This window comes from Oncorhynchus gorbuscha, linkage group LG02 (assembly GCF_021184085.1).
Source record: "Oncorhynchus gorbuscha isolate QuinsamMale2020 ecotype Even-year linkage group LG02, OgorEven_v1.0, whole genome shotgun sequence".
Taxonomy (NCBI): domain Eukaryota; kingdom Metazoa; phylum Chordata; class Actinopteri; order Salmoniformes; family Salmonidae; genus Oncorhynchus; species Oncorhynchus gorbuscha.
The window spans coordinates 74,686,131-74,708,855 of NC_060174.1; the positions used below are offsets into that span (position 1 = coordinate 74,686,131).

At 41.7% G+C, this 22,725-nt stretch overlaps 1 protein-coding gene across 5 annotated transcripts in view; it reads right to left on the reverse strand.

Annotated features, from left to right (window-relative positions):
• Window positions 1-11,939, reverse strand: part of LOC124009508 (glutamate receptor 3) — a 119,057-nt gene extending 107,118 nt beyond the window's left edge. For 2 of the 5 annotated variants that reach the window (XR_006834303.1, XM_046321380.1), the window contains exons 1-2: window positions 11,533-11,939; window positions 10,861-11,019 (exon numbers count right to left, since the gene is read on the reverse strand). Coding sequence is in view for 4 of the 5 variants with exons in the window: in XM_046321380.1 (XP_046177336.1) it covers window positions 10,861-11,019; window positions 11,533-11,620 (247 nt within the window). In the remaining variant the exon portion in view is untranslated. The remainder of the gene's footprint in view (window positions 1-10,860; window positions 11,020-11,532) is intronic. The other 3 variants (XM_046321372.1, XM_046321362.1, XM_046321354.1) reach the window with 3 other exon arrangements.
• Between the last annotated feature and the right edge of the window lie 10,786 nt (window positions 11,940-22,725).

The window sequence follows — 22,725 nt, forward strand, 5'->3', positions numbered from 1 at the left end:
TCAAAGGTAAATCAATTGCATGCCTTTGATTTTGGCTGAAATATTGCTCAGCGCATGTAACTAACAGTGAACATTACTTCTGAGTGGATGAGTAACATAGTTACTCTCTTGGAATGGCCTATTTTGGAATTATCCACAGTCTGACCCAAAGGTGGTTTAGAAGGGGCAGTCTAATTCCAAAGGAATTGTGAGCAGATCACTCTCGGCGCTCCGTCCAACACCCCCCTGACTTCTAATCAAATCCCTGATGTTGTTTCAGCCAATAATCATAAGTCCGATGTAATGTTGTTCATTATAACCCAGATCAGATGGCACTCAGATGGTGCTGCTGGTAGTGGTGCATCAGCGGGACTGCTCAGTGCTGTATGTACTGTGGTAGAGCTTTCCGGTGCTTCAATAGCACTGTGCAGGTTGAGTCATATGAAGGGCAGGGAGAGATTAGGAGCTGCTTTTCAACGCTATATAAATAATATACTGATATAATAACATGTGAATAAAATAGAAGTAAATCTCTGGAGAAATTGTGGTGCTTTTACTTCAGAGATGACCCTGCTGCTTTTACTTCAGATATGGGGCATGGAGTAAGTTCTAAAAGATGCATGGTGGGGCTTTTACTTCAGATATGGGGCATGGAGTAAGTTCTAAAAGATGCATGGTGGGGCTTTTACTTCAGATATGGGGCATGGAGTAAGTTCTAAAAGATGCATGGTGGGGCTTTTACTTCAGATATGGGGCATGGAGTAAGTTCTAAAAGATGCATGGTGGGGCTTTTACTTCAGATATGGGGCATGGAGTAAGTTCTAAAAGATGCATGGTGGGGCTTTTACTTCAGATATGGGGCATGGAGTAAGTTCTAAAAGATGCATGGTGGGGCTTTTACTTCAGATATGGGGCATGGAGTAAGTTCTAAAAGATGCATGGTGGGGCTTTTACTTCAGATATGGGGCATGGAGTAAGTTCTAAAAGATGCATGGTGGGGCTTTTACTTCAGATATGGGGCATGGAGTAAGTTCTAAAAGATGCATGGTGGGGCTTTTACTTCAGATATGGGGCATGGAGTAAGTTCTAAAAGATGCATGGTGGGGCTTTTACTTCAGATATGGGGCATGGAGTAAGTTCTAAAAGATGCATGGTGGGGCTTTTACTTCAGATATGGGGCATGGAGTAAGTTCTAAAAGATGCATGGTGGGGCTTTTACTTCAGATATGGGGCATGGAGTAAGTTCTAAAAGATGCATGGTGGGGCTTTTACTTCAGATATGGGGCATGGAGTAAGTTCTAAAAGATGCATGGTGGGGCTTTTACTTCAGATATGGGGCATGGAGTAAGTTCTAAAAGATGCATGGTGGGGCTTTTACTTCAGATATGGGGCATGGAGTAAGTTCTAACAGATGCATGGTGGGGCTTTTTTCCTGTGGTTATACTGTATGTTCACTGAGCAGTTTGGGACTATTCCTCCTTTTAGGGTCAGATGCACAGACAGCCATGTAAAGTATTTGAACATTATCTGAAGATATCAGCTTGTCACAGTCACAGGTCACTGGTGCTAGCCTAGACTTCCACTATTGCAGCATGATGATGGGTTTAATACATGGTGAGATGGAGGAGCTCGGTGGTGATTCTCTCCACTGTCCTGTCCACCCTCCTCATCACAGCACATCATCCCAGTATGACTCAGTTCACCTCCTCATTGACTAGCATGATATAGTCAGCGGACCCTAAGGCCAATGTTTTGGCATACGCCTGTCTCCCTCCACCTCCCTACTTTTCACTGCACAGACAATATTACTATGAAAAATACCAAAACAATATATTTATTTCATATTGCACAGTGATAGTCAGTTAAGTGTGTGTATATTTGTAAATGTATGTGTGTTGGTTGTGTACCATACAGCCATATGTGTCAAGCTCTCAGGGGCTTATATTTTTCCTAGAAGTCTACACTCTTTGAAGTAATAGAAAGCTCTGGTGAAATGAATTCTGTTCTGTCACATATCAGGAAATATTGAGAGAAAGATATGGGCCATGAGAGCTGATCTCTCCATAGTCTTCACCACAGTGAAGCACTGTCCTGTCCTGTGGCCTTCAGCCTATTGATCCTCCCAGGCAATAACATGGCCGATGGGGATGTGTGACTATCATTACATCCTGACCCAACCAGGGGAGAGCTATAGAGCGACGGACGTTATTCTAATCTGACTGGCAATTCTTACAAGTGGCTCCTAATCGATAAATCATTTACACATGTTATGACACCCTACCATCTATGTAATTGATCGCCTGATTCGATCATGTGATTCAAAGACATTGGTTTAACCCTTTGTAGATGAATGGGCATTTGTTAAAGATGCAAAGTCTCCACAGACACAACAACAAAAAATCCCAAAACGTGTCATTTACAAAAGAATAACATCTAAAAAACAAGCTATTATAGCACTCTGTATAGTGAGACACCATATGACTTCTCTCAGTAGAGAAAAACTATTTGAAAAGCATTTAAATAATGCAACTCCTTTTCTACCAGCTCAGTTGAATATATTGTTAGCATTGTCCCACTGTTGACATCCTTATGTTACAGACGATCCTGTCTTATATGTTCCAGGTCTCATAAATAGAAGAAAAATAAAACAGATTTTTTTGTTAAGTGGGAGACATCTGCTATGTTCCATCTTCAAACTGAATATCCATCTGTTATGCAGGTGTTTTGAGGAAGCATGAGAATGCATTAAAGAATGAGTAGCAGCAGACCCATGTAAAATCCCACATTAAAGGGTTATGGAGTGAGGCTGAGAGAATAAAGAGTATCTTCTGAGATGAAAGAACATACACACATACAGAACCAGTCAAAAGTTCTGACACACCGACTCATTCAAGGGTGTTCCTTTACTTTGACTATTTTCTACATTGTAGAATAATAGTGAAGACATCAGAACTATGAAATAAAAAAATATATGAAATTATGTAGTAACCAAAAAACTGTTAAACAAATCAAAATATATTTTTGATTTTAGATCCTTCAAAGTAGCCACCCTTTACCTTGATGACAGCTTTTCACACTCTCACATTCTCTCAACCAGCTTCACCTGGTTGAGAGAAGAAGTTGCAACATATGCTGAGCACTTGCTGGCTGCTTTTCCTTCACTCTGCAGTCCAACTCATCCCAAACCATCTCAATTGGTTTGAGGTCAGGTGATTGTGGAGGCCAGGTCATCTGATGCAGCACTCCATCACTCTCCTTCTTGGTCAAATAGCCCTTACACAGCCTGGAGGTCTATTTTGGGTCATTGTCCTGTTGATAAACAAATGATAGTCCCACTAAGAGCAAACAGTATGGGATGGCATACTGCAGAATGCTGTGGTAGCCATGCTGGTCAAGTGTGCCTGGAATTCTAAATAAATCACTGACAGTGTCACCAGCAAAGCACCCCCACACCATCACACCTCCTCCTCTTTGCTTCACAGTGAGAACCACACATGCAGAGATCATCCATTCACGTACTCCGCGTCTCACAAAGACACGGCGGTTGGAACCAAAAATCTCATATTTGGACTCATCAAACCAGATGACAGATTTCCACCAGTCCTTCCATTGCTCGTGTTTCTTGTCCCAAGCAAGTCTCTTCTTATTATTAGTCCCTTTAGTAATGGTTTCTTTGCAGCAATTAGACCATTAAGGCCTGATTCACGCAGTCTCCTCTGAACAGTTGATGTTGAGATGTGTCTGTTACTTGAACTCTGTGAAGCATTTATTTGGCTGCAATATCTGAGGCTGGTAAGTCTAATGAACTTATCCTCAGCAGCAGTGGTAACTCTGCTGCTTGTGACAAAACGGCACATTTTTACTGAGCAAGATGGCGCCGATAGAGATGGCAGCTTCTCTTCTAGTCCTTAGGAAACTGTGCAGTATTTAGTTTCTCATGTATTATTTCTTACATTGTTAGCCCAGAAAACCTTAAGTGTTATTACATACAACCGGGAAGAACTATTGGATATCAGAGACATCAACTTACCAGCACAACCAGCACTACGACCAGGAATACGACATTCCCAAAGCGGATCCTTTGTCTGCACTAGAGGTTGACCAATTAATCGGAATGGACGATTAATTAGGGCCGATTTCAAGTTTTTCTAGCAATCGGAAATCGGTATTTTTGGACACTGATTTTGGCCGATTTATTTATTTATTTACTGTCACGACTTCCGCCGAGGTTGGCTCTCCTGCCCGTTCAGGCGGTGCTCGGCGGTCGTCGTCACCGTCCTACTATCCACTACCGATCCCTTTTCGTGTATCTGTTGGTTTTGTCTGATTGTTTTCACCTGTGTGTTGTTTAGTTAATTAGTGTCTGTATATAATGTAGGTTGTCCCGCCCTTGTTTTGTGCGGGATTGTTTATTTTGTCATTCATTTCGTCTGTTGGTGTTATTGTGTTTCTTATTCTCCGGTTAGTCTGTTATCCTGTGTTGGATAATTTCACCCTGTGTGTATTTGGGTTGACCGTGTTTATTTTGTTCACCGGAGAATAAACTTTATTATCGCTATCTGCTCTCTGCGCCTGATTCCACCCACCTTGATTAGACGTGACATTTACACCTTTATTTAACTAGGCAAGTCAGTTAAGAACACATTCTTACTTTCAATGACGGCCTAGGAACGGTGGGTTAACTGTTTCCTTGTTCAGGAGCAGAACGACAGATTTTTATCTTGTCAGCTCGGGGATTCAATCTTGCAACCTTACAGTTAACTAGTCCAACGCTCTAACCACCTGCCTCTCATTGCACTCCACGAGGAGCCTGCCTGTTACGCGAATGCAGTAAGAATCCAAGGTAAGTTGCTAGCTAACATTAAACTTATCTTATAAAAAACAATCAATCAATCATAATCACTAGTTAACTACACATGGTTGATGATATTACTAGTTTATCTAGCGTGTCCTGCATTGCATATAATCAATGCGGTGCGCATTCGCGAAAAAGGACTGTCGTTGCTCCAACATGTTCCTAACCATAAACATCAATGCCTTTCTTAAAATCAATACACAAGTATATATTTTTAACCTGCATATTTAGTTAATATTGCCTGCTAACATGAATTTGTTTTAACTCGGCAAATTGTGTCACTTCTCTTGCAACAGAGTCAGGGTATATGCAGCAGTTTGGGCCGCCTGGCTCGTTGCGAACTGTGTGAAGACTATTTCTTCCTAACAAAGACAGCCAACTTTGCCAAACGGGGGATGATTTAACAAAAGCGCATTTGCGGAAAAAGCACAATTGTTGCACGACTGTACCTAACCATAAACACCAATGCCTTTCTTAAAATCAATACACAGAAGTATATATTTTTAAACCCACATATTTAGCTAAAATAAATCCAGGTTAGCAGGCAATATTAACCAGGTGAAATTGTGTCACTTCTCTTGCGTTCATTGCACGCAGGAACCCATGTCCTTTTGTTCACCTGACCTAGAATTCCTCACAATCAAATGCCGACCGTATTATCTCCCAAGAGAACTCTCCTCGGTTATAGTCACAGCCATGTATATCCCCCCGCAAGCGGATACCAAAACAGCCATCAAGGAACTTCACTGGACTTTATGCAAACTGGAAACTATCTATCCTGAGGCTACATGTATTGTAGCTGGGGATTTTAACAAAGCTAATCTGAGAACAAGGCTACCTAAACTCTATCAGCATATCGATTGCAGTACACGAGCGAGTAACACACTCAACCACTTCCGCGATGCATACAATGGCCTCCCCCGCCCTCCTTTTGGCAAATCTGACCATGACTCCATTTTGTTGCTCCCCTCCTATAGGCAGAAACTAAAACAGGAAGCGCCCGTGCTTAGGTTTATCCAAAGCTGGTCTGACCAATCGGTTTCCACGCTTCAAGATTGCTTCAATCACGTGGACTGGGATATGTTCCGGGTAGCCTCAGATAATAACATTGACGCATACGCTGACTCAGTGAGAGAGTTTATAAGGAAGTGTATAGGAGATGTTGTACCCACTGTGACTATTAAAACCTTCCCTAACCAGAAACTGTGGATTAATGGCAGCATTCGTGCAAAACTGAAAGCATGTACCACCACATTTAATTATGGCAAGGCGACTGGAAATATGACCAAATACAAACAGTCAAGTTATTCCCTCCGTGAGGCAATCAAACAAGCAGAGTGTCAGTATAGAGACAAAGTGGTCGCAATGCAACGGCTCAAACACGAGACATATGTGGCAGGGTCTACAGACAATCACGGATTACAAAAAGATTACCAGCCTCTTCGCGGACATCGACATCTTGCATCCAGACAAATTAAACAACTTCTTTGGGTACTTTGAGGACAATTCAGTGCCACCGACGCAGCCCGCTACCAAAGCCTGTGGGCTCTCCTTCTCCGTGGCTGACGTGAGTAAAACATTTTAACGTGTTAACCCTCGCTTGGCTGCCAGCCCAGACAGCATCCCTTGCTACGTCCTCAGAGCATGCGCAGACCAGCTGGCTAACGTGTTTACGGACATATTCAATCAATCTCTATCCCAGTCTTCTGTCCCCACATGCTTCAAGAGGACCACCATTGATCCTGTTCCCAAGAAAGCTAAGGTAACTGAACTAAATTACTATCGCCCTGTAGCACTCACTTCTGTCATCATGATGTGCTTTGAGAGACTAGTCAAGGATCATATCACCTCCACCTTACCTGTCACCCTAGACCCATTTCAATTTGCTTACCACACCAAAAGGTCCACAGATGATGCAATCGCCATCACACGGCATACTGCCCTATCCCATCTGGACAAAAGGAATACCTATGTAAGAATTCTGTTAATTGACTATAGCTCAGCATTTAACACCATAGTACCCTCCAAAAACATCATTAAGCTTGAGACCCTGGGTCTCGACCCCGTCCTGGGCAACTGGGTCCTGGATGTCCTGACGGGCCGCCCCCAGGTGGTGAAGGTAGGAAACAACATCTCCACTCCGCTGATCCCCAACACTGGGGCCCCACAAGGGTGTGTTCTCAGTCCCCTCCCTCCTGTACTCTGTGTTCACCCACGACTGTGTGACCATGCGCACCTTATGCGCACCTCCAACTCAATCATCAAATTTGCAGACAACACAACAGATTACCAACAATGACGAGACAGTCTACAGCGAGAAGTTGGGTGCCCTCGAAGTGTGGTGTCAGGAAAACAACCTCTCTCTCAATGTCAGCAAAAAAAAGAGATGATCGTGGACTTCAGGAAACAGCAAAGGGAGCACCCACATATCCACATCGACGGGACAGCAGTGGAGAAGTTGCATATCACAAACTGAAATGGTCCATGCACACAGACAATGTGATGAATAAGGCGCAACAGTGCCTCCTCAATCTCAGGAGGCTTAAAAAATGTGGCTTGTCACCGAAAACCCTCACTAACTTTTACAGGTGTACAATTGAGAGCGTCCTGTCACTCTGTATCACCGCCTGGTACGGCAACTGCACCGCCCACAACCACAAGGCCCTCCAGAGGGTGGTGCGGTCTGCACAACGCATCACTGGGGGCAATCTACCTGCCCTCCAGGACACCTACAACACCCGATGTCACAGGAAGGCAAATATGATCATCAAGGACAATAACCACCCGAGCCACTGCCTGTTCACCCCACTTCCATCCAGAAGGCAAGATCAGTACAGGTGCATCAAAGCTGGGACAGAGAGATTGAAAAACAGCTTCTATCTCAAGGTATTCAGATTGTTAAACAGCCACCACTAGCACAGAGAAGTGGCTGCCTACCTACAGACTTGATATCATTGGCCACTTTAATAAATGGAACACTGGTCACTTTATTAATTCCACTTTAAGAATGTTTACATATCTCACATTACTCATCTCATATGTATATGATGTATACTGTATCATTCACTATCTATTCTTTACTATCTCAGCCGCTCTGTCACTGCTCATCCATATATTTTATACTTATATATTCTCATCCCATTCCTTTAATAGATTGTCTTAGGTTTTGTTGTAGAATTGTTAGATATTACATGTTAGATACTGCTGCACTGTCAGATCTAGAAGCATAAGCATTTTGCTACACTCGCAATAACATCTGATAACCATGTGTATGTGACCAATAAAATTTGATTTGGTCTTTTATTGTCCCCAGCACAAGATGCACTTGTGTAATGGTCATGCTGTTTAATCAGCTTCTTAATATGCCACACCTGTCAGGTGGATGGATTATCTTGGCAAAGGAGAAATGCTCACTAACAGGGATGAACACAAATTTGTCCACAAAATTGGAGAGAAAATAGCTTTTTGTGCGTATGGAACATTTCTGGGATATGGAACCAAAATGTTACATGTTGCATTTATATTTTTGTTCAGTGTACATACATATCATCCATTTGGTCATTTCATCTGACAGTAAAATTGGTGAGTAATTAATTATTGTGTTATTGTCCAATAATGTTAATGGACAAAAATTGCCCACTGATGCTAAATAGATGCAATGAATGATCTAATTTAATAAATGTGAAAATGAATATTATAGAAGTGCTGCACATTGAAAAGTCAGGCTTTGTAGCCTCTCTGGTCTAAGTCAAAGGTAATCCATGTTGGCTACTCTCCCCCTTCTTCTTCTGATGTCAACTTCAAAGAGGAAGTGACAAACAGAATACCATTATATCTTGGCACTGGGTGTTATGAATGCTTTATGAAGGCTTCGTGGAAGTCTGACTGATATTCATTTCTGATTTTCTTCTGTGTCATGCTTATAACAGACACGGTTTCCAAAAACTAAGATCACTATGATTCAGCATGGAAATACTGCAATACTATTGGGGAAAACAAAACACAAAAATCACACAGAAGGACAAATGTCCATTTGTAACTCTACAAAACCATTACAATGAGAGAGGTGGTTTTGTATTTTTATAGACAAGCCCCCCCAAAGGCATCAAGCAAGCTCCAGATTTCCTCCTCTTTTTTCTCTTGATTGAGATACACAACCATCTGAGCAGCTAATTCTGTTTGCTGACACAGATTTGAATAGTCTGACTGATCCTTAGAGAAGTACAGTTAGAGAGAAGTTGGCGTGCCAAACGAGTGCTTCTGACACTCAGATGCATCCAGTGCTGTGGGAGGTAGTCAGCAAGACTTTGGGAGCCTGCTCACTGTCTACAACCATTCTCATATTGAATGAACCAGAGGGTCCCATTGCCCTTCAACAAAAACAAATACCAAGACCTGACATTCCAATACACTCCCAGCTCTAACATGTTGAATATTAAATAAGCAAACCGATAAATATATTTATTTTCAGGTAAAAAGAAAAGAAACGCTATCCATAGCTGACTGTCTTCCATAAACAATGCAATACTGAACTGAACTGCAGGGTGCAGATACCGTAAATGAAGGACACCATGTCTGGTTTCTCATCAAAGAAGGTTCCATGCCAAAGCAAAAACATTGTATCCTGGGGTAGCTATGTAGCTTCAAACTGATGTTGGCATTGGCTCCTCTATGAACTGAAGAGATAAATATTCACACTAGAAACGGCAATACTGTATCTAATCACAGTGGAATATGCTACTGAAATGTGCTCATACTTGCATGTCAGTCATGTGACATACCCATATTCTGTCAGATTGATCACTATAATAGAGCATCTGGAGGCATTTCATGAATCCTGAAATAACTAAAACCCATCCGCTCCAATTAAAGGTCTATATCTCCCATGGCAATCAAATGAAATAGTCTGTTCCAGTAATTCATGAGAATTCATACTACAAATCTAAGAGAGGAAAATTATTTTAACAAAATTATTTTATCACAGTCACAGCAAATGGATTTTGATACATCGTAAATCCAGCAACTTGCAGCATAGGCTCTAGCAAAATGATGCAACCAGATATAGGGGGGTTAAATAAAGACCAACACTGGGATACACTGCAGGCTTATCCATGTGCACCCTCATTACAGACCTATCGCTGGGATCTTACAATAGTGCCTCAAGTGAGCAGCAACTAAAAGAGAAGACAACACTGTCAAGTGCCATAAACGAACAATGTTTTACACCCAGGGCATGGAGATGCTGTGGAATTGTCATACCAGATCAATATTAGCATTACAGCTTTTCAACAGAACAACAGCCACCTCTGTTGAATTGTATCCATGGAAGGAGTAGCATTTCCTACATATGATGACCGCGACATTGCCATGCCATTGTTTATAGCCATTATCTCAGCTATAGACAGACATGACAAGTTTACTGTGCTTCATCGTATACATTACGTATACATTACACATTACACACCCTAACCTCCTTAACCCTGAAAAAAATGTCAAATGCTATTATTGTATACACTAGTGTACATCTGTCTGCTACAGTGTGTTTTACAAAAAGCAGTGATATAACAGAGAACTGAATCTGTCATTTGGATTATTAGGCAACAACCACCTATTTGAAATATCAATGGCTTCATCTAAAAATAAACTGGGGCTTGTATAGTCAAACTTACTCCACACCTACACACAACAGTATTTCTATAGAATCATCTATTCTATGGTATCCTCCTAAACAACTCAAGCTCTATTCACAATCATAGTGGTGTGAAAAAGTGTTTTGTATACAAAGGAAGATATTATATCCAGAAAGGAAATAATTAACAGTTAAACTATATATTTGTTTTATTCTCAATCTTGAATCAACCCAGTTTAAAAGAAGCTGCATTGACACAACAGCTTTATAATGTTTCTATGTGAGTGGGTGTACTGTTGGGCTACAATATTTTCTCATGAATTTTGAGGAGGGGGGGGGCGGTTTTGGTAGTTGTTGAATGAAATACATTGCCATAATTTAGTATCGTGGTACTCACAAGCATGTGTGACGGAGAAGCTGTTCGAGGATTCGAGATTGTCTACATTGTAATTGAGATGGAAAGGTTTTTCCGTCACATTTTGATTGGTATTATACAGCTGGACAGCGAATCTGAAAGCGCTGTGCTCCTGCACTGTGGAGCGCATAAAGAGACCACCTATAGAAGAAAGAGAATAGGAGATTACGAAGAATGTCACTTTTCATTGCCTAGTTGCTCTTATAATGGTTCATGAAAATACAGTATGACGTCAATATCAGTCTTTATAAATCATCCGTCCAATTTTACGCATCACATAACTAACTGGATGACCCTTACTTTATCTAGAATAAACACCACCTATTTAATTATACATAGATTAACTTGTTAATGTATTATCTACACTATCCATTGCAGTCGTGGAAAGTTCTGTAGGAAGATACAGTACTTAAATAGGCTATGAGCAACTTTGTGCCATTTTCACCCTCCCCCACTCTAAAGCGGTGTTTCTCTTAGGTGGCTATTACCCTACCTGTCGTTAGTGTAGGCTATTACTGATCAACTTGACAATGAATTATGCAAATATAAAATGAAGTCAACACCACACAACACTGTCTTTATGTACATTGATCTCGTTTTATGTTCAGGCTAAAGAAAAAACATGTTAGTTATGCTATTTCAAATATAACTTACCTATATTTATCTGGTTTGGAAACGCTCCATGCGATTTCCCAAAAAGCCACAACAAAAAAAGGACAATGGCTATTACGCGATGCCTCATTTTCTCCGGGCTCTGAATTTAACTCCTCAAACGAATCTGATATAGGAAAACCATGTACACAAACCTATGCGCGCAGAAAATCCGCCAGACGTGTAAGCAGCTCTCACTGTGTACTACCAATGATATACTACAGGTACGTTAAGATGCGAGCGGAACTGCAGCAAAGCGAATCTTATGCTGTTGAGAGGGGAAAAGGCAAAGACTTATCTCAAAGATGGTGGAGCGAGAAGCGGATTTTATTGTGAATAAGGATCATCCAATTGGGCCAGCAGGGGGACGTTGATCAAACTTGATCTAACGTTGAATTATAACATCATCCTCCCCATCCCGCCACTGCAGACTTTGTTGGCTGGGAAGAAACCGCGCGGGCGCAGTGTAGAGTTTATCCACATGGCGTAAAGAGAGTCAAGATACCATGGTATCATCTAATATCTGATCTACTCTTCTCAAGTGGGCTAGTTGAGGGTATATCAAATTACTGGTAGATCTATAAACTATCTGGTGAAGATGAAATGTGTTTACATGAAAAAATTGCGTTAGTGTAACAGTATAATTTTAAACCCTCGCCCATGTAACGGATGTGAAACGGCTAGCTTAGTTAGCGGTGTGCGCTAAATAGCGTTTCAATCGGTTACGTCACTTGCTCTGAGACCTTGAAGTAGTGTTTCCCCTTGCTCTGCAAGGGCCGCGCAGCGAACCAGGGACCTTCTGCACACATCAACAACAGTCACCCACGAAGCATCGTTACCCATCGCTCCACAAAAGCCGCGGCCCTTGCAGAGCAAGGGGAACTACTACTTCAAGGTCTCAGAGCAAGTGACGTAACCGATTGAAACGCTATTTAGCGCGCACCGCTAACTAAGCTAGCCGTTTCACATCCGTTACATTAGGCTAAATTATATTATTGACACGCATATTAAATGAATGTCAGGCAAATTGGTCTCCCTTTCATCACCTGTGTAAGTGGTCTTTGGAGATATTCCTGAAGACATGCCAATGTTTTTAACATCTACAGGATCGGTGGGTCCCCTATGGGACGGTTGAGCTAACGTAGGCTAATGCAATTAGCATGAGACTGGAAGTAACAAGAATATCTCCCAGGACATAGACATATCTGATATTGGCATGAAGCTTCAATTCTTGTTAATCTAACTGCACGGTCCAATTTACAGTAACTATTACAGTGAAAGTCTACCATGCTATTGTTTGAGGAGAGTGCACAGTTATGAACTTGAAAAGTTATTAATAAACCAATTAGGCACATATGGTCAGTCTTGATACAAAATTTTGAACAGAAATGCAATGATTCATTGGATCAGTCAAAAAATGTGCACATACACTGCTTCCATCTATTGGCCAAAATCTAAATTGCAACTGGACTGGAATAATACATTAAGGCCTTTCTCTTGCATTTCAAAGATGATGGTACAAAAAAATATATTGTTTTTTTCTTTGTATTTTCTTTTAACAGATCTAATGTGTTATATTCTCTTACATTCATTTCACATTTTCACAAACTTCAAAGTGTTTCCTTTCAAATTGTATCAAGAATATGCATATCATTGCTTCAATGCCTGAGCTACAGGCAGTTAGATTTGGGTAAGTCATTTCAGGTGAAAATGGAAAAAAAGGGACGGATCCTGTTAAAATTCCCTGAACTAAACCCTAACATTAGCCACAGCAATTGCATTCGTAACATATCATACCAATTGTAATTCCTTACATATCATAGGAAAAGAACTATGGACATCCACAAATTAATACATACCATATGAAACGTAACATACCGTATCATACTAATTGGAGTGTCCTGGATTTACGTTTACAATGTTACGTTTACACCTGAGGTCGACAAGCAACAGTGTGCAACTCCTCTGCAATACTAATGAGCATTTCCAACCTAGTGTAGGCGAGAGCACTCTAGCGCTGGGAGCGATTTCATTCCCCAGGATGGAACATCACATCCCTTTTTTCTGGGTGCCTTCCTGTGACTAGAGGCACAGTAGGACTTGATGAAAAGGGGTCTGATAAGTCCTGGGCTTTGATGGGGCACTGCAGCAGCACCTGTTTCACATTATCCCGTAACCCCAGAATTAATTAGACAGACTCAATCACATTCGCTCTAAACATACCCCACAGACAGGCAGTGCAGATGACTCTGCAATCATGGGAGGAATTATGAAAACTTCAAGTGGCACTCAACTAATTTGGGGCATATTTGACTGACTCAAATATGGGCTGGGTTACAGGTTTAAGCTAGGTGGCAAATCCTAATGTTAGCTAGGTGGCTAACATTAGCTAGGCTAGGGGTTAGGGTTAAGGTTGAGGTTAATGTTATAAGTTAGGTTAAAGATTTAGGTTTAGGGGAAGGGTTAGCTAACATACTAAGTAGTTGCAAAGTAGCTAAAAAAGTAGTACGTCTGCACAGTTGCTAATATGCTAAAGTTGTCCGGGGTGAGATTCAAACACGCAACCTTCGGGTTGCTAGACATTCGCGTTATATGCCTACCCATCCACCCCAACCAACTGACTTGTGCATACACATCGTTTGGGGGGGATACAGTTCACAAACTATATTGTGCAGTTATAAAGGTATTAAACCATTTTCTCTAACCACTATACACACGGTAGCATACAGCCTCTCACTATACTGTAGGGATGTGATCCTTCAAAACAATGAGAATTCACACACCAGCACATCTCAATCAAACCACTATGAATAAGATGATATAGATTACATTAGAGAAGCTCTTTGTTCAGAGAGTCCGTGTGTACAGTGGAGAGCCAAAGGCAAGTCAGCCAATCATTACGGCTTCCTGTCAGGACGAGGCCGATGCAGAATAGGTCAGACTGTATTGATCCAGATCAATCAGAGGGATTTAAATGCTTGGCAATACAACTCTGATGTTAATTTACAGTTCACTCACTGATCTAGGGCCAGAACAGTGGTGCTGTGCTGCACAACTGTTGGGTGATTCCATTCCAGGAGCAAATTGTTTTAGCTTTAGAACATCTACAGTATATTTCCTGTGTAAGACATCACAGATTTGATGAACTACACAATTTTCCATTTAAATGGCATATCCCTTTCGGCTCGGCTGTGGAAAATTATTCAATTTGTTCCTGTGCACTCGAAAACAAACAGACTTAATTTGATAGAGCTTGTGGCAAATCTGGCGCTTTACAGTCACTGAGGTGTGTCTGTCATCATGATGAGAGCCATCAGAGGCAAACTCATCCAGAGATAATATACAGGAACACCCTCAAATGAACCGTTTTCATACTACATCTCCCTTTGAAAAGAGAATGGTGCGGTGATGATGATGTGACTAGGTCTAAAACATCTCAGCCGGGAAAAAGATGGGAAACAAGGACTCCAGGGTCAAGCTAAATAGGTTGGAAGAGAAAGGAAGGGAGATGAGCAAGAGGTGAGACAGGCAGTCAGGGAGAGATGCAGCATGACGCTAAGGCCTGTCTTTACTCACGCTCTCTGAAGACATGGAAATGTGCTTTAGGCTTTTAAACGATGAGCAGCCAGCTGTGCATTCTTTCCACGCTAAAGTGAATTTAAGATATGAATGTATGTACTGTTGGTGTTGATTCATTATATGCTGTTATTACTCTTATTATGTGCTGTTTGTATTCATTAAAAATAGGTTTGGTGCAGACAATGGCTTGCCTGAGACATTTTCTTTGAATTATCCTAAGCATGCAAAGGTGGTTGCAAATATCTGGCGCAGCATTCTTTTCATCATATTATAATGAGACACGCACACACAGTGTGTGTGAATTCAGCAAGACCCCACTGAGTGGAAATGACAGTGGGCCATTCCAGCACATCCTAAGGACTTTAAGTGAACATGCCATTTAGACACTGTTGACCATATGGTACAATACATGGCACAGTCTAATTTTGGCATATTCTCAATGCTAGCTGTATTTAGCTCACAAACAAACCATATCCCCCAGGGAAATATTTATATTTTCTTTAAATGTCAATATGTTTTATGCAATCCAAGTTTGCTAGCAGAAGAGACACACATTAATTTCGTCATACATAGAGAAGTAGAAAGAACATCACCACTATGTGACAGATATCTACCATGTCTGACTGCAAACTTTACAGTGTATTTCTGCAGGCTGGAAGCCTGACTGGCTGGTGGAGATTGATCGTAAGCTGTTTCCATAGTAAGACTTTGTGTGCAAGGTAGTAATGTCTCTAGGGATACGATTCTTAAAAGTAATGGCCACCTTTCATCAGTGAGAGCCTCTGATTTCTAACTCACATAGCCAAATCCCTGTTACAGGATATTACATCTAATTCATATTGACTAATTCCTATTGACTAAAGCTGTCAATATACCGTAGATGATGTGAGATGTTTTTTCCTTTGGTAATGGATTCTTAGAACACACAGAATTACACACAAGTTGTAAGCCTGAGGGGGTGGAATGGCCTATATACAGCCAGGCAAATGCAGTGTTCTACATTTGTACTATGAGCAGAGTGCAAACCGCTACAGTCAGACTCAGACCCATCTGCAATCTACAGTAATTAAATCAGTAGAAAGTCATTTTACTTCCCACTTGTTTCTCCAGCCGGTTTATTCTAAATAATTTGCCCTTTAATTTAATGGAGCATGCATTGTAATGGAATGAGACTGCAGTCTAGGGGAGGACAATAATATGGTTTGCTATTTTTGTCAACTTGTTTAACTGTTTTTGAAGTAACTGTTTGATTATTCTCCCAGAAAAGCATTTGACATGCAAATATTTCTGTCTGAATCCTCAGCTTGGAGGTGATGCCTGTGTGTCAGGATGAAGCCTTGTTTATTTTACATCACGTCTCCTGTTTTGCCTTCATTACTCAGAGCTAGAGCCTGTGAAATTGGATGTGGGCCGTGCCAGGCATGTGACTGTTTGCAGCGGCTCTGTCTTTCACATTCAAGTTCACATTAGGGCCAAAGCCTGTCAGAGAAACTGGCAAGTGCACTGCAAAAGTGTTCTGATGCATGAGCAGCCTAATTTTCCTCGGGCAGATAAAGAAAATTACGGTTGGCATTGGCTATTTAAAGATGAAGAATCCACAGGTAAACAATGTCTCTCTATGTAAACAGAGCACAGTGCACAGTCCTGTCATACAGCTTAACTTCGGTATCAGAGATCAAGAGATGGGGTAGCAAATCAAAGTGAAGAGAACATGACATAACCAGTGGTGTCGTCTGATTGGGGGGGGGGCTGTCCAGCAGAGCAGAATATGACACACTTATTTGATTTTTGATATGCCACTTGTGCTTGGTTGGTTGCTAATATTGTAAAGGAAAGTCATATTAGTAGCCTACTGATGCATCTGAAAAACGCCTTAAATCCATAGACTGTACAAGGATAGGTTTACATCCGATGTATTCCATAACTTTCCAACAAATAGTGTACATTGTCATATACATCCTAATGTTGAGTTCATGTGTCTAGTAGTCCATTTTACAGTTTGTTGCATGTACGCATGAGAGGAATACCTGTGTTTAACATTAACATTATGGTATCTTTTCTCTTTGACAGTATTTGACATCAGAATAACAACAAGAGGAGACTTGTCCTCCGTTTAGGGTACTGTACTGAAAGGTCAGAGAATAAAATAACATATTGAATTAAATGAAAGGCTATGGTTGGGATTCCTCTCGGTCTCTGAACTTCCTATAAACACCTCTGGTAAATTAGCTGGACTTAATACAGTGCCTTCAGAAATGATTCAAACCCTTTGAATTATTCCACATTTGTTGTGTTACAGCCTGAATTCAAAATTGATTGCATATATTTTTTTCTCACCTATCTACACACAATACCCCATAATGACATTTTAGTAAATGTATTGAAAATAAAATACATAAATATCTAATTTACATAAGTATTCACACCCCTGAGTGAATACTTTGTAGAAGCATCTTTGGCAGCGATTACAGCTTTGAGTTGTCTTGGGTATGTCTGTATCAGCTTTGTACATATGGATTTGGGGATTTTCTCCCATTATTCCTTGTAAATTTTCTCAAGCTCTGTTAAGTTAGATGGGGAGTGGCTGTGAACAGTCTTTCCACAGATTTTCAATTGGATTCAAGTCTGGGCTTTGGCTGGGCCACTCAAGGACTTTCACATTCTTGTTCAGAAGTCATTCCAGCGATTCTTTGGCTGTATGCTTAAGGTCATTGTTCTGTTGGAACGTAAAATCTTCACCCCAGTCTAAGGTTGTTTGCAATCTGAAGCAGGTTCTCATCAAGGATGTGCCAGTATTTGGCTCCATTCATTGTACCCTCAGTCCTTACCAGTCTCCCAGTCCATGCCGCTGAAAAGTATCCACGTAGCATAATGGTGCCACCATCATGCTTCACGGTAGGGATGGTGTTAGACGGGTGATGAGCTGTGCCTGGTTTTCTCCAGACATAGAGCTTTACAAAGAGTTAAATTATGTGTCCACAGAGTCTTTCACTTGCCTTTTTTGCAAACTCTAGGCGCGCTGTCATGTGCCTTTTTCTCAGGAGTGGCTTCCGTCAGTCCACTCTCCCATAAAGCCCTGGTTGATGAAGTGCTGTCGAGACTGTTGAACCTGGCAGGTTCTCCCATCTAAGCCAAGGAACTCTGTAGTTCTGTCAGAGTGGTCACTGGGTTCTTTGTCACCTCCCTGACCAAGGTCCTTCTTGCCAGTTGCTCATTTTGGTCAGATGGCCAGCTTTGGACAGAGTCTGGGTAGTTCCATAATTTTTCAATTTCCCAATGATGAAGACCAAAGTGCTCTTGGACATTTTAAACACTATAAATTGTTTTATACCCTTCCCCAGATATTTCTCTGAGATATACGGATAGTCCCTTGGACTTCATGGTATAGTTTGTGCTCTTACATGCACTGTCAACTGTGGGACCAGGTGTGTTTCTTTCTAAATCCTGTCCAAACAATCGAATTGGCCACAGGTGGACTCCAATCAAGTTGTAGTGACATTTCAAGGATGATCAAATGAAATTGGATGTATCTGAACTCAATTTTGGGTGTCATAGAAAAGGGGTGTGAATACTTATGTAATTGTTATATTTGTATTTAATTTTAAATAAATTTGCTAACATTTCTAAAAACGTGTTTAAATTTGTCATTATGGGGTATTGTAAAATATATTCACTCCATTTTGAATACAGGCTGTAACACAACAAAATGTAGAATAAGTCAAGGGATATGAATACTTTCTGAAGGCACTGTATGTTCCTTCACCAAAGTGCTCTGGACAAAAAAATGTCAAATGTTCACTTTTCATGAAAAAGTATTTTATTGTTTCTGCAGATAAGATGAAAGAGCTGACCACCAGGTTGTTCTTGACAGTTTAATAACTTAGACTAAATGTGTTCCTTTTTACCATTTCTCTCATTGCTGGCAGTGCCCTGGATTTCAGGAGTGAAGGCCTCAGGCTGATACACTAATGTTCAGAATCATGTATTCCACTCCAGGTCTTGACAGACTGAGATACTTGGGAAGGATTCTTAAAAAGGCTTTAAACAAGTATCCTGGCTCGTCTGTACAACCATACCGGTATTCAATATAGAAGTATATATATTTTTAAACAAAATTGCATAAATAAAAGTAAAATGTCAAGGCATATTTCAGTGGCAAAAATATTTTTTATCAGTAGTGCTGCCAGGAAATGTCCTGGAAATGCCAAAACTGCAGGTGTAAAGATCCCATTAAGTGAGGAAAGGTAAGTGCATGCGTATTTGTTTCAGTTTATATGTATGCTATAGCATGTATGAGAGGGAGAGGAGCACCGGAAGTGCTTGCCCTGTCTCAATAATTCAATAGAAACAACAGAGTAGATGTGTCTACTGGCTTTATCAAGAAATCCCGCTATGCCCTGCGACGAAACATCAAACAGGCAAAACGTCAATACAGGGCTAAGATTGAATCATACGACACCGGCTCCGATGCTCGTCGAATGTGGCAGGGCTTGCAAACGATTACAGGCTACAAAGGGAAGCCCAGCCACGAGCTGCCCAGTGACACGAGCCTACCAGACGAGCTAAATCACTTCTATGCTCGCTTCGAGGCAAGCAACTGTCGTGTCTTTGGCTATGCCAGATTAAGTGATATGACATACTATTCTATAAAATAATTTATCTTAATTCTTAAGTCTTAATTCAGTCTCATCTGAAAGTTGTAAATTCTTGGTTATCTGCACGAACCCTGGCTAACAAGTTGAACCAGCAATACAAAATTGGGTTTAATAATTTATTTACTAAATACCTAACTAATCACACAGAATTACACATACACATAATTAAATCATAACTTGATTACAAATTACGCCATAAAGGAAAACGTCCCTAGCGGGCGGAACAGATATGACAGCTTGTTACACAAAAGAAAAGGGGCTGGGTTTGAGTGAAGGAGCAGGAAGACTGAGGAACAAAGGCCGAAGCTGTGCTATCGTAAATACAGTATCTTATGCATTCTAAATTACTGCCCATTTGGAAAAGGAAAATGCAATAAATATTTACTCTGAGCTGCGCTTCGGTAGGTTGGTGGTAGATGGAAGGCCGAATTGCCCAACCGAATCCTTTGAAGAATGTCTCTGGTTGTCAATTGGATACGTTGTAGTAACGTCATTTTTGATAGACGGGATACTCTGTCTGTTCCTTCCTAACCCTCGTTTGCAGCTGCTGTTGCTAACTCAACGGCTAGGAGGTATCACTTCTGTAGTGAATAAGAGTTCAAAGTTCATACCATTCACAACCAAAGCTCACGCTGATGTTGGCTTCGTTCTGTAGTTATTATCTGAACCATTCTGACATAGGACCGTTGTCCTCACGTCCTCGGAACAGATGGTTATATTGACATCAAGGGCTTATATAGGAAGGGAGAGGAGGGCGTGTTTGAAAAGTTTTATAGCCCATGTCCCTTCACAGGGGCGGGCCACTGATTGAGCAGAGCCCTATCTTATGAAAACCCAAATCTTAGATTTTAGAAGCTAAAATCACATTTCATCCCATCACGAATAATTTAATATTCAAACATATAAATTGAACAACAATTCCATGTGAATCCGATAACTCGGATATGTAGACTTTCCACTGTAGAGTTTATGTCATCTTATCATTGCTGAGAATGTCTCAGATGAGAACTGAACTGACGTCATATTCATTAAGTACCACCGCATATGTTCCATTGGTCGGATTACCAGAATATAGTTCATTTTCCCCCACCTTCTGATGTTCCCAGAATCTCTATGTTAACCAAGGGTTTTGTAAATGTAACCTCAGTAGGGTAGAGAGAGGAAAAAGGGGGGAAGAGGTATTTATGACTGTCATAAACCTACCCCCCAGGCCAACGTCATGACAACACTGAGGCATGCATGATTGCATCAGCTGTTCCGGGCGACTGTGTGATCACGCTCTCCATAGCCGACGTGAGTAAGAACTTTAAACAGGTCAACATACACAAGGCTGTGGGGCCAGACGGATTACCAGGACGTGTGCTCTGGGCATGTGCTGACCAACTGGCAGGTGTCTTCACTGACATTTTCAACATGTCCCTGGTTGAGTCTGTAATACCAACATGCTTCAAGCAGACCACCATAGTCCCTGTGCCCAAGAACACAAAGGCAACCTGCCTAAATGACTACAGACCCGTAGCACTCACGTCCATAGCCATGAAGTGCTTTGAAAGGCTGGTAATGGCTCACATCAACACCATTATCCCAGAAACCCTAGACCCACTCCAATTTGCATACCGCCCAAACAGATCCACAGATGATGCAATCTCTATTGCACTCCACACTGCCCTTTCCCACCTGGACAAAAGTAACACTTATGTGATAATGCTGTTCATTGACTACAGATCAGCGTTCAACACCATAGTACTCTCAAAGCTCATCACTAAGCTAAAGATCCTGTGACTAAACACCTCCCTCTGCAACTGGATCCTAGACTTCCTGACAGGCCTCCCCAGGTGGTAGCAACACATCTGCCACGCTGATCCTCAACACTGGAGCTCCCCAGGGGTGCGTGCTCAGTCCCCTCCTGTACTCCCTGTTCACCCACGACTGCATGGCCAGGCACGACTCCAACACCATCATTAAGTTTGCTGACGACACAACAGTGGCCTGATCCCCGACAACGATGAGATAGCCTATAGGGAGGAGGTCAGAGACCTGGCCGGGTGGTGCCAGAATAACAACCTATCCCTCAATGTAACCAAGACTAAGGAGATGATTGTGGACTACAGGAAAAGGAGCATCGAGCACGTCCCCATTCTCATCGACGGGGCTGTAGTGGAGCAGGTTGAGCGCTTCAAGTTCTTTGGTGTCCATATCAACAACAAACTAGAATGGGCCAAACACATCAAGACAGTTGTGAAGAGGGCACGACAAAGCCTATTCCCCCTCGGGAAAGTAAAAAGATTTGGCATGGGTCCTGAGATCCTCAAAAGGTTCTACAGCTGCAACATCGAGAGCATCCTAACCGGTTGCATCACTGCCTGGTACGGCAATTGCTCGGCCTCTGACCGCAAGGCACTTCAGAGGGTAGTGCATACGGCCCAGTACATCACTGGTGCAAAGCTGCCTGCCATCCAGGACCTCTACACCAGGCGGTGTCAGAGGAAGGCCCTAAAAATTGTCAAAGAATCCAGCCAAAGACTGTTCCCTCTACTACCGCATGGCAAGCGGTACCGGAGTGTCAAGTCTAGGACAACAAGGCTTCTCAACAGTTTTTACCCCCAAGCCATAAGACTCCTGAACATGTAACCAATGGTTACCCAGACTATTTGCATTGTGTGCCTCCCCCCCAACCCCTCTTTTACGCTGCTGCTACTCTCTGTTTATCTTATATGCATAGACGCTTTAACTATACATTCATGTACATACTACCTCAATTGGCCCGACCAACCAGTGCTCCCGCACATTGGCTAACCGGGCTATCTGCGTTGTGTCCCACCACCCACCAACCCCTCTTTGCTACTCTCTGTTCATCATATATGCACAGTCACTTTAACGATACCTACATGTACATACTACCTCAATAAGCCTGACTAACAGGTGTCTGTCTGTATAGAGCCTTGCTACTCTTTTTTCAAAT